This window comes from Pseudorca crassidens, chromosome 11 (assembly GCF_039906515.1).
Source record: "Pseudorca crassidens isolate mPseCra1 chromosome 11, mPseCra1.hap1, whole genome shotgun sequence".
NCBI lineage: Eukaryota > Metazoa > Chordata > Mammalia > Artiodactyla > Delphinidae > Pseudorca > Pseudorca crassidens.
Genome location: NC_090306.1, coordinates 99,246,023 through 99,261,185, shown reverse-complemented (window position 1 = coordinate 99,261,185; position 15,163 = coordinate 99,246,023). Strand labels below are relative to the sequence as shown.

The following is a 15,163-nucleotide window of genomic DNA, read 5'->3' as shown; positions in this document are numbered from 1 at the left end:
CATTTTAAGAATAGAACCCACAGGCTTGCTTACGGATTGATTGTGAGGTGCGGGGAAGAGGAGTCAAGAATGACCCAAGATTTTGTTCTTTGCAGCTGCAAGGACGGAGTCAACTGAGATGGAGAAGATGTGTGAGGGACAGGTTTGGAAGGAATCAAGAGCACCTTGAATGAGCACGAATTAATGAAAATGAATAACTGAATCACTGAATATCTTCTTTCTCCCAGTCGTGAAATAAAAGTCTTGTCCCGCAGGCAGCACCCTATGTGCCTAGAGCCAGCGGTGGAACCTCTCCTCGGAAAAGGCGGTAGTGGTTCCTTTAAGAAGGTCCTGCCCAAGCACTGTCACGTGACCCGCGATTACGCACAAGGGGTGGGCCACTGGGTGGTTTGAAAGCCCGGCGCGCACTGCACGAGCGGCGGTTCGGCCTGTCCCTGGGATGTCGGTGTTGCGGCCGCTGGACAAACTGCCTGGCCTGAACACGGCCACCATCTTGGTAGGCGTCAGCAGCCCAGATTCTCCCGCCCGCCTTTCCTCCCAGGCTGTGCCTCAGCCGCCAGGTCCCCTGCGCTCTCTGAGGTGCTGGCGTGGGCTGTTCTGGCTGGGGTGTGGTGGGCCGGAGAGCCACACTCTGAACCAATCGGAGTAGCCGCCCTTCTGAGGCTGAGGGACGTCCCCACCAATAAGTGCGCAGTTTCTGATTGATGGGGCGGCTGGGCGGGGCGACCGCGCGCAGGGCGGGGTGCCGGCTGTCCAAAACTCTGTTTTCCCGCGTAGAGGGATCGGACCTCCGGGAGAGACGAGGCCTTTCCAGGAAGGGTCCGGGGAGGTAGTGAGTGCTTTCCGGGCAGGACCGGAGAGGGTGCAAACCTCGGGCCCTCTGCCGGAGTCCTCTCGGTAAAAGGGTGCCTCGCGCGCTGGAGCCAGAATCTTGGGTTCGCGGCCGTCCGGGCCCTCCAGCGGGACTGCTGTGTCCAGGTATCAGTCGGTCGCCTTCTCTCTCTGGGCAGCTGGTGGGCACGGAGGATGCTCTTCTGCAGCAGCTGGCCGAAGCGATGCTCAAGGAGGATTGCACATCGGAGCTGAAGGTGTAAGTAGCCTTATGCTGGGGGTGTCCGATCGCTGGCCTGGGCGCAAGGGAGAGCGGGGTTGGCTGTAGGGGGACCACCAGAGAGGCGGGCACAGGTGGAGCCGGTTGACCAACCCCTCAGAGACTCCGTCCTAACGCGTGATCTGTCCCCGTCCAAAGGCCTCCTCCATCACTGTCACACAGTTTTTCTATTTTCCTCTAGCACTTGTCACTATAAGAAGTTGCCATGTTTCTTTACTTGTTTCCAGTCTGCCACCCCTAGGGACCAAGGTCAGCCCCTTGAGGGCAGGGACTTTGACTTTTGCTCATTGGTGAATCCCCAGTGCCTTGAGCAATACTTGGCACAGAGTACATGCTCAGATAACCCCCAAATTTGGAGAAAAAGTAACTAAAGTATATTTTGTTTTCCTTCTTCTAACTGAGAGGGAGTAGAAACAGCTGCTGGCAGGAGTCAAGTGACTGAATACATGTGGGTGTCATTCTCCCTGATAAAGATTATGTTCCCTTATTCTACCTAGTATGGGGCATTTCCAATTCCCACAGAGGAAATACCCTCTAGATTTGGATCATTCTCCTTCAACGTAATCTTTCCCTCAAAATAAAGATTGTTCATATGTCCATCTGTGCTCTACCTATGTTGCCAGGTTCTTTGGCTATAGAACACCAAACACAATAACCAATAACCTCAAACCCATAGCTCAGAAATTGGAAAGGATAAAAAAAAATTAATTTGGGACTTCCCTGGTGGTCCAGTGGTTGGAACTTTGCGCTTCCGCTGCAGGGGGCACGGGTTTGATCCCTGGTCCAGGATCTAAGATCCTGAATGCCATGGGGCAAGGCCCCCCCCAAAAAAAAGTCAAAAAAAATAATTTAATTAGCATCAGAGTAAATGGAAAACGTGGATAAAATTGCCTACATTCAGCAAGATGGAAACCATTGGCAAAAAAGAGTCACATGACATGCAAAAAATCTGATGAAGAACCCACTCTGGGGAAAGGGGAAGAAAGCTCCTTTTTGAGTGCTCTGTGCCATTGAGGAATTTAATAGGAACATGAATTTTTTAAAGAAGCGTTCAAAGACCAAATAATAACACAACAGAATGAGAGGAAAAGGGAGGTTGCAGAGCTAAGGACAAAAAAGGTGAAAAATAATACCATATGAAATCTATCTAATAAATACATAGAAACAGCAAGGATCAGAGTAGATGTGGTTAAAGACTTAATTATTTACAAAGAAGAAAGATTTGAGAAAATTACAGCAAAAGTATTTGAAGTGTAGTAGAAGAAGACTTCCCTGGAATGAGTGAAGAGTTGAATTTGTCCATTAAAAAGGGTACAAATATCTTGTTCCAGGAAAAATGGACAATTATTTACTTCTGAAGTAAATAATTCTTCAGACTTTTAGGCAGGAGAAGCAAATCACCCATATGGTCATCTGTTCATTCTGTTGTCAAGTATTTTCAGCTCTCTGCATTTGTAGTATTTGGCAGGAACTAGGTTTGACCTTTTGTGGTTCTGTGGAGCCACGTGACTAGTTCTGGCCAATGAGTTGTGAGCAAAAATGATTGTCTCTTTATTGCTGAAGCATTTAGTTGCCAGTGAGAGACCTTCCTCAGTACCCTTTGTCTCTCTCATGTTCTAGAGTGGCAACTTCATTAGCTGAGGTCCGAAGTTATGGTTAGAGCAAAATATAAATGTATATAATAATACCATTAATAATAGCAATATAAATTACATTTGTAAGTTTTGTCCAAATGGTAAGGTAGATTATAAGAATGCTAATTTTCTCACTTTTCTTAATAATAGAGAATCAATCCCATATAGGTAGAATGAAAACTGTTAAAAATGATACCAACTTACTCATTTATTCCATAATCTTTTTTTAATTGGGTTCTTTGAGGAAATAACTTCTTGTGATTAAAAAATAATTTATCCAAAGTTCATCTTTTTTTTCAGTTCTACTTTAGTTATTTTGCTTCCACTAAATTCAGATAAAATTAATACTATTATCCTATTTTTATTTATTTTTATTTTTTATTTTTTGGCTGCACCATGCCCCTTGCGGGTTCTTAGTTCCACGACCAGGGATTGAACCTGGGCCACGGCAGTGAAAGCGCTACATGCTAACCACTGGACTGCCAGGGAACTCCCTCCTATTTTTCGATTACATCTACTGTATTCTAGTGTCTGAATGTGTATACATTATGTACATGGAGAGATGTTTAGAAAAATGTTCTAACGTTAATAGTAGTTATTTCTAGGTAACTGAACTTTTAGGATTATGTGTTTCTTTTTTAATTTTTGTGTTTTGTATACTTTTTGGTATTCTTAAATTATAAGCTGAGGGGTGGGGGGCAGATGAGTAATAGTCATATGTGGAAATGGGCAGAAGTAGAGGATTCAAAAAAACCCTTCAGGTGGGTATTTGACAATCTGAGACTAAGTCCAGACAAGAATGATGAGGGTGACTTACCCAAGGTCACATAGCTGATAATTGGCAGACCTGGGATTTGGGGCCACTTCTGTCTTACTCCAAAGAGCTTCAATCTTAACACCTGAACTTCACAGTCCAACACCCTCCCCCGCTTCTGAGCCTGGTCTCCCTCCCAGCATGCAGTGTAGATGTCTAGCCTCATGCCATCTTATATCCAAAACTCCCTCTTGCCAAGGCAGTTACTAAACTTTCTGGCAGGGAGAGTAGAGCAGGAGTCATCTGGATAGGACCAGCTCTGCCCTGCCCCTGTGCTCACCTGAAAAGTCTTGCTTCAGGTGAATAGGAGAGGAGCTCTTGACAGCCTCTTCCCTGTGACGGGCGGCATGTGAACAGTCATTGTGATGTGGGTACGTATTTAGTCCTGCAATTTCTTGTTTTTCAGCCACTTGGCAAAGTCCCTCCCTCTGCCCTCCAATGTGAATCGCCCCCGAATTGACTTGATTGTGTTCGTGGTCAACCTTCACAGCAAACACAGGTGAGAGCCAGAGGATGGGGGCTGCCGGGCTCAGGTAGACCTGGCGCGGGGATGTGCTGGGACAGTGGCCTCACTTGTGATGGGAAGGAGAGGAGACAGGGAGAGGCTGCCTGGGGTTAACTTAGACGGTGAGGAGCGGGGAGCCAGTGGCCAATGCAAGATGTTTAAAAGACACTGATAAATGCCAGCAGTGTCATCTGTCATTTGGCTCTCTGAGGCCTACTGTGTATCCCTGACAGCAGGCACAGACATGAATGAAACAGACCCTGTCCTCAAGGTCCATTAGGGGAGGAGGCTAGACTTTTGAACAGACAGTTACAGTACCTGCGACGGGTACTGTAAAAAGAAGGAAGCAGGGGGCTGTGAGAGCCCAAACAAGACCTCTGACTCCCAGGACTTAGGTCAGGCTAGACTTCCCGGTGGAGGTGACATTTAAGTAGACACCTGAGAGATGACGAGAAATTAGCCAGGGAAAGAGAAAGTGAGCAGAATGTTCCAGGTGGAGGGTTAATGCAAAGGGCAGGAGGAGTGTAGTGTGTTCGGAGGACTGTCGAGGCCTGGGCAGCATCAGAGCCAGTCTAGCGCAGGGCCGTGGCAGTGGCAGCATGGGTGGTGTTGATGCTGGTGGCCTGATCCGGTCTCCCTATGGTGCTGGCAACCCTGGGGACAGGACTGCAGCCAGCCTAGGGAGTACAGAAGAAAGGTCTGCCCTCTCCCTCCTGGGTGACAGCAGGCTAAGAGCAGGACACAGTGTCCAGCACAGAAACCAAGGCAGATACCTGGGCCTGTGGTAGGGATCAAGGGAAGGATGTGGTGGAAACACCTGGGAATCCAGTGGCATAGAGACACCAGATACCTGTAGCATCAGGACCAAATCCAGACCGCACTACCTGACCGGTTGGAACCAGTCAGTGGTGACTTAGGCCCAGGTGGGGCTGAGATCTGCCGTGGTTGCCAGAAGGCCCTGGCTCAGCAGATCTGTTGCTCTTTGGGTGAGATCTCTCTGTTCACCAGAAGGGACACTGGCCCAAGTCTTTGGAGAGATCCTGCTTCACAGCCACACTTAGGGGCAGGGCCGCTGTTGCTGTTGGCCTCAGGCTGTGTTCATTCAGCCTGAAGCCTGACCTTTGAGATGGCTTTTTGGCCAGGAGACCACAGGTTCCTTCATCACTCCCTGGACACGAGTGAATGAAAGCCTCAACCCAGAAGGTCAGGGTGCCGTTGCTTAGAGGAAAAGAGTGTTTTCATATGATTGATATGACTTAAAATCACTGTAATCTTAATGCAAAGCAATTCAGCAATACTTATCTACACTTAAAAAAGACACATACTGTGACCCAGCCATTCCACTTCTAGCATCTGTCCTACAGAAACGTTTGCTTGGATGTGTAAGGACCTGTGGGAAAGAAAATTCATGCAGCATCTTTCGTAACGGTGAACAAGAGGAGACCGTTTAAATGTCCATCACAGGGAAAGTAGTTTGTGGTACTGTGTGGTCATTCCAAAGAATGTAACAGAGTTGTCGAACCCAGTTAGACCCAACTGGATGCTGGTACCTATCACTGTCTGTATTTGCATATGAAAAATATTCCAGAAGAATTACACCCCCAACTGTCAGCAACAGTATCTCTGGGGAGTTGAAACGGAAGGTGGTGCTGGAGACGGGGACTTCTACTTTTTACTTATACACCCGTATTTACTGTTTGATTATATTACGAACTTGAGTCACTTTGTAATTAAAAGTAGTTTGGGAAATTCCCTGGCAGTCCAGTGGTTAGGACTCCTCGCTCTCACTGCCGAGGGCCCACGTTCATCCCTGGTCGGGGAGCTAAGATCTCACAAACCGTGTGGAGTAGCCAAAAACAGAACTACCATCTGACCCAGCAATGCCACTACTGGGCATATACCCTGAGGAAACCATAACTCAAAAAGAGACATGTACCACAGTGTTCATTGCAGCACTGTTTACAATAGCCAGGTCATGGAAGCAACCTAAATGCCCATCGACAGATGAATGGATAAAGAAGATGTGGCACATATATGCAATGGAATATTATTCAGTATAAAAGGGGACGAAATTGGGTCATTTGTGGAGACGTGGATGAGTCTAGAGACTGTCATACAGAGTGAAGTAAGTCAGAGAGAAACAAATATTGTATATTAACACATATATGTGGAATCTAGAAAAGTGGTACAGATGAACCGATTTGCAGGGCAGAAATAGACACGCAAATGTAGAGAACAGACGTATGGACACTAAGGGGGAAAAGTGCCGGGGTGGGAGGGGGGTGGTGGGATGTATTGGGAGATTGGGATTGACATGTATACACTGATGTGTATAAAATGGATGATTAATAAGAACCTGCTGTATAAAAAAATAAATAAAATTAAATTTTTAAAAAAATGTAGGGTTTCCCTGGTGGTGCAGCGGTTGAGAGTCCGCCTGCTGATGCAGGGGACACAGGTTCGTGCCCCGGTCCGGGAAGATCCCACATGCCGCAGAGCGGCTGGGCCCGTGAGCCATGGCCGCTGAGCCTGCGTGTCTGGAGCCTGTGCTCCGCAATGGGAGAGGCCACAACAGTGAGAGGCCCGCGTACCGCAAAAAAAAAAAAAAGTGTAGTTTAAAGATATGAAAGGACAAAGTATTCCTCTAGGGCTGTTTCCTGTCACCCTCCTCTCGTTCTCTGGCCTCTCTGGCAGCAGAGGCGGGGCGGCTTCTGCTTTCTCTGTTGTGAGGTTTGTCCTCTGCTTTGTCCTCTCGCCCTGGCCACTGCAGCCTCCGGAATGTTGAGGAGTCCCTGCACCATGTGGACGCCACCTTCTTCCTGGGGAAGGTGAGCTTCCTCGCCACAGGCGGTAAGTGCATCCCTCCCCCGCCGCTCACCCCCTCCCTCGCCAACCCAGGGCAGGCTGCGGCTGGGCCTGTGGTGGACTCCTTGCAAAGGCAGCCTGGGTGATGGAAAACACATGCATTTTGGAATCTGATGTTGTCAGTCTTTATAAAGCAAATCTGAGCTGATCCGTCTGCCAAGTTAATTCCGCTGAGATAACGGCTTAGAGGTGCCTAGTGGCTCTCTGTGGCTTTCAGAGTAAAATCCAAACTCCTGTAAAGGCACAAAGTATTTTGCAGTTTGGCCCCTGCTTCCTGTCTTATTTCCTATTACTCTTCCCCTCTTTGGCTCAGCTTATAGTTCTCTGAAACTTGGTAATATCAACAGTGGAAATAATAATAGCTACCCTACATCGAGCACTCACAATAGACCAGACACTGTCCTAAGTGCTTTGTTTCTATATTACTTAATCTTCACGACAGGTACTACTGTAGTAGGTACTATTTTCTCTGTTTTGCAGCAGAGGAAACTGTGGTCACGAGGTTAGGTAACTTGCCCAAGTCCCCGCAGCTGAGCAGTGGTAGAGCAGAGATTCACACGTAGAGAGTCATATTCCAGAGCCCATGCCTTTAATGATTGTACCATGTGGCTTCTCTCAAATACTCTTTCCTCTTCTTTATCTCGCTAACCCCTATTTTCTGCCTCCTGGGGGACCTGACCAGCCCTGCAGTCTGGGCCCTCAGGGTATCCATCCCACACATGCCTCTGTCAGAGACTCCTAACCCTTCTACCTACACTGACGGTGTGCCTGCCCCACCAGCTACACTGCGAGCTCCTTGCAGGAACGGCCTGGCGCAGATGATTCTCATTAAGCACTGGTGGCTAAATGGACACCAGGTCACTTCTGTGTGTTCGTTCATTGAATCTCGATAGTAACTCAGCAGGGTAGGGGTCGTTACTATCCTCATTTCACAGATGAGGAAATTCGTGTTTTTATTGAGGACTCTCTCCAAGCCCCTTCAGCCTATTTTCTGATTTGATGATCTTGACTGCCCTGAAAGGAAGGTAGAACAGGCTTGTCACCCCACTGACTAGTAAGAAACGGAGGCCCAGAGAGGGGAAATGAACTACTTGGCCCAGTGCTTCCTAGATCACAGTCATGAAGGTAGAGATTACAGGCCGTGGCTTCTTTGCAGCTGGGCGGGAGAGCCACTGCAGCATTCACCGGAACACCGTCATGCAGCTGGCCCACACCTACCGGAGCCCCCTGCTCTTCTGCGACCTGGAGGTGAGGACCCCAAGCACGCGGGTTGAGGGGTGGGGCAGTCAGCACACAGTGGCCGTGGCAGGGATGCTCCTTGGAGGCTCGCTGAGTACCCTGGTGAAGGGGGTCCTGATATGGAGACAAGATCCTCATTTGAATCCTGGCTCTTCTGCTCGCCGTCCTTGGGTGGGTCACCGTAAGCCTTGGGTGGGTCACTGAAAGCCTTGGGTTCGCACATGTGAAGTAGGGTGGTGCTCCGTGTACATCTTGAGCTCTGCTCATACACCAGGCGCCATCACCTCTTGCTTTTGCGTCGTTCTCTCTACTCGTAACTAAGTCTTGTGTGTGTACCTGTGGGTCCATGTTAATATCTCACTTCCCTGCTGGGGTTAAGTGCTGTGAGGCCAGGCATCTTGTCTGCCTCATTAACCAGCAGTGAAGGTGCCCAGTGTCCCCCTTACATCCCTGGATTGCAGACCTTGTCTGGTCCCAGCCTGGGGCAGGGGGTCTAGCAGGCAGCAGAAGGGGAGGCTGGGTAGGTGGGCAGGTGCTTGGATGGATACATGTGATATTAGTTCTGCCCTGACTTGCTTGTGTGGGTGTTTCTCACGAGGTGAATGCTTATTGTGGGGTCAGCACAGCAGATTTCTATTTTGCTGTTGAATTTTGCTCTTCAGCCTCTCTTTGTGTGGTACGGAACCTGATGACTTTTTGCTAAAGGGTCCTCAGCAGGAGTTGATGCTGCTGCCTCTGGGCTCCCAGGGCCTGGGCTGCCCCACCCGCACGCCAGGCCTGCTCAGTTGGTTTTGAGATTCGTTTTAAAGATTTGTGTTTCTGCTCTGTTCTGGGTCTTGCACCTGTTCCCAAAAGCAAAGTGATGTCGTAAGAGGGAACTGAGTCAGTATGTGGTCCCTCATCACCAAGGGTTCTTACTCTGGGGTCTGTGGACCCCTCTGGTCGGAAGGGAGAACAATTCAGGGGATTTGCGGACCTGGACGAGGAAAAAAAATTACTTCTTGTTTTCAGTAACTTCTAAAAGAAATTTATCATTGTGAATGTAGGCAAGAGATGTCAGTAGTATTAGCAGAACCTGTGACTGTTAGCAATAGAAGCGGCGGGACGTCGCCATGTCCCATGGGGATTGGGGCAGCTCTCATTACTACTCCGACACTGCAGAAGTCATTAGACCTGCCCTAGATCTCATTCGGCGCATCGGTTAAGATGTACAAATTTGTGTTTCACATTTGATGACTATTTTAAGAACCCCGACTAGACCGATGCTCCGATCTCACAGGTAGGACCTGAGGCCCGGGGCACCCCTGAGGAGCCTGTCCCTGCAGGCTTTCCTCACAACAGGAGAGGCGAGACGTGCTCACAGTCACACAGCTAGGAAGTCAGCGGAAGAGCCAGGTTGGCGTGCAGCTGTCCCTTTCCTGTCTTAGCGGGCTGACTGTGTGGCTTTGAACAAGTCGACCCACCCCCAACACACGCACACACACGCACACGCACACGCACACAGCCTGCCTTCTCTTGGCGCTGAAGGGGAATCGCCATCTTTGCTCCACGGCAGAGGTGCGCGTGGTGCTGCAGTTCTGTGTGTGGCCATGAGGTGGCAGGCTGTAGCAGGTCCTGGGTTGTCCTCTAGCCTGAGAACTTCTCTCAAAAAAAGGTCTGGGGAAAAAAAAAAAAAAAAGGTCTGGGGCCGACTTTCTATTTCCAGCCAGCAGCAGCCCTGCTGAGAACCTAGACCTGGCATTCTCTCACACAAAGCACCCAGTGTCTGGACGGTCAACACTCCTCGTACCGCTGTCGTCCCGTTCGGGGCACCCTCCTCCGCTTAATCGACTTGGAGCCTCACCGTATTCTGAGGCCTTTGCGTGGCAGGAATTATTAGCCCCGTTTTACATACGAGGAAACACCCAGGGAGGTGTGGGATTCGCCCAGTGAAATCATTTCCCAGCTCCGCTGATCGGGCCCTGTGCTGGTCCCTGAGAACACAAATGCCTCAGATATTGGCCCTGCCTCTCAGAGGCAAGCAAAATAGACCGACATGTAACATACGCAGCAGGAGAAGGATTTGCAGAGCTTTGGAAGCCTGGCAGTGGAATTCAGCCATTCCTTCCTGTAGGTGACGGGGCGTCATGATAGGGTCAGAAGTGGGATTTGCGGGCCACGTCTCTGGAGTATGATGTGTGGATGGGAGGAGGCCTGGCCACAGGCAGGAGACCTCGGGACGAGGCTGCTGCGGGAAGCGGACTGTGGAGTCCAAGTGAGAGCAGCAGCAGTTTGGAGGGACAGTTCAGAGGCAGAGGCCACAGAGCTCAGAGGACTTATTCAGCAAGTATTTCTGGACTTCCCTGGTGGTGCAGTGGTTAAGACTCTGCCTGCCAATGCAGGGGACACAGGTTCGAGCCCTGGTCCGGGAGGGTCTCACATGCCACAGAGCAACTAAGCCCATGTACCACAACTACTGAGCCTGCACTCTAGAGCCCGCGAGCCACAACTACTGAAGCCCGCGTGCCACAACTACTGAAGCCCACGAGCCACAACTACTGAAGCCCACATGCCTAGAGCCCATGCTTTTCAACAAGAGAAGCCACCACAATGAGAAGCCCACGCACCGCAACGAAGAGTAGCCCCCGCTCGCCACAACTAGAGAAAGCCCGCGCGCAGCAACGAAGACCCAATGCAGCCAAAATAAATACATTAATTAAAAAAATAATAAAACAAGTATTTCTTACATAACCTACAGTGCGCCGAGCATTGTTCTAGGCACTAGGGAAGCAGCATAGAGCCAGAACAGTTTTAAAACTCCCAATTCTGTTCTAGTGGAGGAAACAAAGTGAGGAAGTAGAACGTATGGCGTGTTAGAGAATGGATGTGACCTGTCAGGTGGTGGTAAAGTGGCAAGATTTACATAGGGGTTGAAGGGGCTCACTAAAAAAAATGACCTGTAAGTAAAGACTTGAAGGAAGGTGCCGTGGGGTCTCCTGGTGGAAAGGCCCACTAGGTTGGAGAAACAGCAAGTGCAAAGGCCCTGAGTTTGGAACTTGCCTGCTGTGTTCAAGGTCCACAGGGAGGCATGGGTGGCTGGAGCAGAGCTGTGAGAGACGAGTCAGAGTGACCGTAGGGCTTTGTGGGTCGTAGGACAGGTGGTGGCTTTCACTCTGAGTTAGACTGGAGCAATGGAAAGTGTGGGGCTGGGCAGGGGGAACACAGCCTGACTCGGGTTTTAAGTGGGTCCCTGCAACTGTTGGGAGGAGAGTGGACTGAAGGGAGACAGGGGCAGAAAGAAGGAGATGGGCCTGGGGACTGTGTCTGGAAGAGTTAAGAGTGGCCTGGGCTCAGTGGTGTCTGGGGAAGAGGGAGATGAGATGGTCTGTGATGCTGGGTGTTTCCAGGGCGGGGCCGACAGATGTGCTGATGGCCTGGATGTGAGACAGGAGAGGAAGAAGAGTCAAGGTCGACTCTGGAGTTTTCAGCCTGAGCAACTGGAAGGATGGGGTTGCCTGTGGCTGAGATGGGGGGCGACTGCAGTTTGGGGGGACTCCCAGGAACTCCGTCTTAGACACACTAAGACTGAGGAGTCTGTTAGATGTCTACACAGAAACCAAGCAGGCAGCGGCACGTGTGTCTAACATTCAGAGGAAAGGTCTGGAGATGCAGTTTGAGCATCCTCAGCAATTAGATGGTTTGAAGGTCACAGAGCTGGATGAGATCACCTGGGGACCGAGTGTGGGGGAAAAAGATGCAAAGGCCAAGCCCTGGGACCCCCAGCAGTTAGATGTCACACAGAGGAGGGAGCAGCCTATGGGGTGAGAGGAGAAGCCCCGGAGGGTGGAGTCCTGGGAGCCAGGTGGAAAAGACTTGTCAAGGGGAGGGAGCAGCTGCGTCAGATTCTGCTGAGAGGAGACTCAGTGCGGATGAGGCCATGTGATGAGGACTGACGTCGCCTCTGGATTTAAAACCCAGGATGTCGTGGGTGGCAAATGGTGGAGGACGTGGGGATGCCTGATCACTAGCTTGGGTGACTGGGTGGATGGTGGCGCCCTTTCCCCAGTTAGAGAGGGAACAGGGGAAGGGGGAGATGCTTCTGAGGCCACCTGTTGGTCAGGGGAGAACATCTGAGCATCACTGTTTATTCCTCAACATTTCTAATGAGCACCTCATCTGCCCGCGCCATCTGATGCCAGGCCCTAGGACAGTCTTGTCACCCCTGCCTAATCCCATGGCTCCTCTGGGCCCGCCAGCCCTTCAGAGGCCCTGATATAGGAACCGTCTGTTGACAGTGCCTCCCTGTCCTCGGAAAGGGCCACTCTCTACCCACCCCTCCTTTCTACCCCTGTGAGCGTCTTTCTCAGACAGATCCCAGGTTGGGAAGCCTTTGGGGCCTACTGTACCCCAGCGTTGGTTGGGACTAGCCCTGGTTCAGATGCCAGCTCTGCAGGCACTAACTGTGTGCCTCTGGACAGTTGGCCTAACCTCGCCAGCCCAGCTTGCGGGGCCTTCATTTCTTCTGGAGCAAGGGTCATCGTCTCTGGTATCCCTGGAGGGTGTTTGAAGGATTCGGTAAACTAAGGTGGTTGGAAACGGCTCGGCGAGGTGTGGCGCGGACAAGGGCGTGGCCATGCTGGGCAGCGGTGCCCTGAGCTGTCCCCACATCTCAGCACCCCGCTCCCCCGGGCAGCCCGCGGAGCTGCTCCACGTGAGAGGAGCAGGCCCCTCACCGCTGTTCTCTGCTCTTCCTCTGCAGATAGAAGACTTTCGAGCCACCATGGCGCAGCGCCTGGTCCGCATGCTGCAGATCTGCGCCGGCCATGTGCCCAGCGTCTCGGCCCTGAACCTGCTGTCCCTGCTGCAGAGCTCTGAGAACCCCTCCCTGGAGGACCTGTGAGGGCCACCAGCCCCCGGGCTGCCCCTCCCCAGGGCTTGGTGCCCGGCTCAGTAAACAGTCACTGTCGCCGGGGGCTTGACAGGCCGGGGTCAGCAGGCAGTTGCCTCAGGGCCCAAAGTCCTCGAGCTCCAGCAGCACGTGCTGGGGGCAGGGGGTGGGGAGGGAGCCCAGCTGGTGGGACTGCAGCCCCCCTCCCCCTCCCACGCTCACTCCAGCAGAGCCCCAGGTCTTCGTCCATCTGACGTGTTCTCTCTCCACTTAAGACTTCAACCGAACAAAGGGTCCGTGGCTAAAAAAAGATTGAAAATCACTAGTCTCGTCCACCACTCTGATTTTGCAGATGAGCAAACTGACTCAGAACAATTAGGAGTCGGGTAGGGGGAGCTTGGACTCTGTGAGCCCAGTCTGACTCTGCATCCTGGCCTTGCCATGCCTGGTTATAGGACCTGGTTGTTGCCTCCTGGGGCCTCAGTTTTCCCAGGTGTGAAATGGAGATTGTTCTCCCTACCCTGTTGCGTTGTGAGGATTGTGTGACGTGGTGGAGGTGAAGTGCTTGAGGTTGTATGACTCTTGCGCTTGTCTGAGCGCCTGCTGTATTTCATAATAAACGTGTTGATGCTTACACAGTGCCAGGTGAGCACTCGATGAACAGTTATTTGAACGATTATTTGAAATCACACAGAGCTAAGTTCAAAACCTGGTGCACATCCAGGAATTACACTGTGAAGTCTTAAGGTTGTGCGAATTCAGTGAGAGAATCTGAGGGCTGCTTTCTGGGTTGGCAGCAAGAGATTGTGCCATGACCATTGCTTTCCTTCTCCTTTGGGTCTCATTAGAATTTGTGGAAGTGCCGGGATTAGAATCCAGAAACCCTGGCAGCCAGATCTGGGCTCCGGCTGCTCCCCCGTGGCCGGCTGGGCATGCATGTGAGAGCTTGGGGGTGAAGAGGAGGCCTGGGGGGAGAGGCCTCAGGATGAGAGCCAGGTCTTGGCTACCTTGGAGCGTGACAGCGCCCTCCCAACCCCGCCCCCCCTGCTTGTGCCCCGGCCTGTCCTCCATCCTCAGGCCTCAGGACCGACCGGCCCTGCTTGATGCCTTGGACGGTGCCAGCACTGCAGGGCCTCTGCTTTGACGTCACCATGGCAGCCGCAGCTCACGCTCTCCACCGAAGGATGGGCCAACCTGAAACTCGGTGCAGGCGTCATAAGGGTAGGGCCCACCTTTCTCCTCTCCTTGGGTTCCTTCCAGACCTGGCCCAGCGCCCAACCCCTCATGCGTGCTTGGTAAGGTTTGCAGATGCCTGGCTGTCTTCCAGGGAGCCCCCTCAGCCCACCGAGAACCTCAGCTGCCAGCTGTGGAGACTCGGTTCAGGTCCCAGACGTCACCCACCCGACGTCGCAGAGCTTCACACTTCACAGAGCCCTTCTCACACAGTCGCTCCTGCCACCCTCCCCGCAGACCTGTGAGGTTGACAGTGTTTCCCCATTTCAGTTAATGAAACTGAGACTGTTGTCATCAGAGGCTTATCCACAGTCGCACAGCTAATCGGAGGCAGAGACGACCTCTGGCCCCAATTCTCTGCTTTTTCTCTCTGGTTGTTCTCTTAGGCACCTAATCGTTGAACAAAGGTTTGGGCATCTCTGCTGGGCAGGCCCTGAGCTGAGAACACAGAAATGGTGGACACACAGGCCTTGAGCCAGAGAAAGCAGCCGTTTGGAAGGGCAGTCTCCTATTAGCACAGGGGGAGGCTTCACAGAGGGGAGGGCGGAGAGCAGGCCAGGGGCCCGGCCCACCGCAGGAGGAGGATGGTGCAAGCCTCGGGCTCCAGCAGGCCTGGGGCACAAGGATCGCCCAAGGACTCGCAGCATCTGGGAAGGGAAGCCAGCTTCTGTGCTGAGGTTGGAGTGGGTCTGGCTTGAAGGAGGAGGCTGGCAGTAAAGGTGGGCAGTGAATCCGCGGGGATGGGCTGGATCAGCAGAGGTCCAGGAGGCCAGCCTTCCAGAAGGACCCTCGGCTCCTAGAAAACCGGCATTGTCTTCAGCCCCTCAGGAGCCTGGGCCACAAAGGGCAGGGCTTTGCAGGGCTGCGGTGGGTGGAGGGGGCGGGGGGCGGGGAG

General features: G+C 51.9%; 1 protein-coding gene across 3 annotated transcripts; it reads left to right on the top strand.

The window, feature by feature from the left end:
* Positions 1–380: 380 nt before the first annotated feature.
* CENPM (centromere protein M) lies at positions 381–13,676 on the top strand. 3 transcript variants are annotated; one of them, XM_067698253.1, is made up of 6 exons: positions 381–496; positions 1,011–1,090; positions 3,966–4,058; positions 6,835–6,914; positions 8,086–8,177; positions 12,907–13,676. In XM_067698253.1, the coding sequence occupies exons 1-6, from the start codon at positions 440–442 to the stop codon at positions 13,045–13,047; spliced, it is 543 nt and encodes a 180-aa protein (XP_067554354.1). In that variant the 5' UTR covers positions 381–439; the 3' UTR covers positions 13,048–13,676. The 3 variants fall into 3 exon arrangements, with proteins under 3 accessions (XP_067554354.1, XP_067554355.1, XP_067554356.1); XM_067698254.1 differs by lacking the exon at positions 12,907–13,676 and adding an exon at positions 10,550–12,486; XM_067698255.1 differs by lacking the exon at positions 12,907–13,676 and adding an exon at positions 9,874–10,538.
* The last annotated feature ends 1,487 nt before the right edge of the window (positions 13,677–15,163 follow it).

Bases quoted from the DNA above. Each gene is read 5' to 3' on its own strand.
- CENPM (XM_067698253.1), top strand. From the start codon at position 440: ATGTCGGTGTTGCGGCCGCTGGACAAACTGCCTGGCCTGAACACGGCC. The intron at 497-1,010 runs GTAGGCGTCAGC...CTCTCTGGGCAG, and splicing joins TGAACACGGCCACCATCTTG to CTGGTGGGCACGGAGGATGC. The intron at 8,178-12,906 runs GTGAGGACCCCA...CTTCCTCTGCAG, and splicing joins TGCTCTTCTGCGACCTGGAG to ATAGAAGACTTTCGAGCCAC.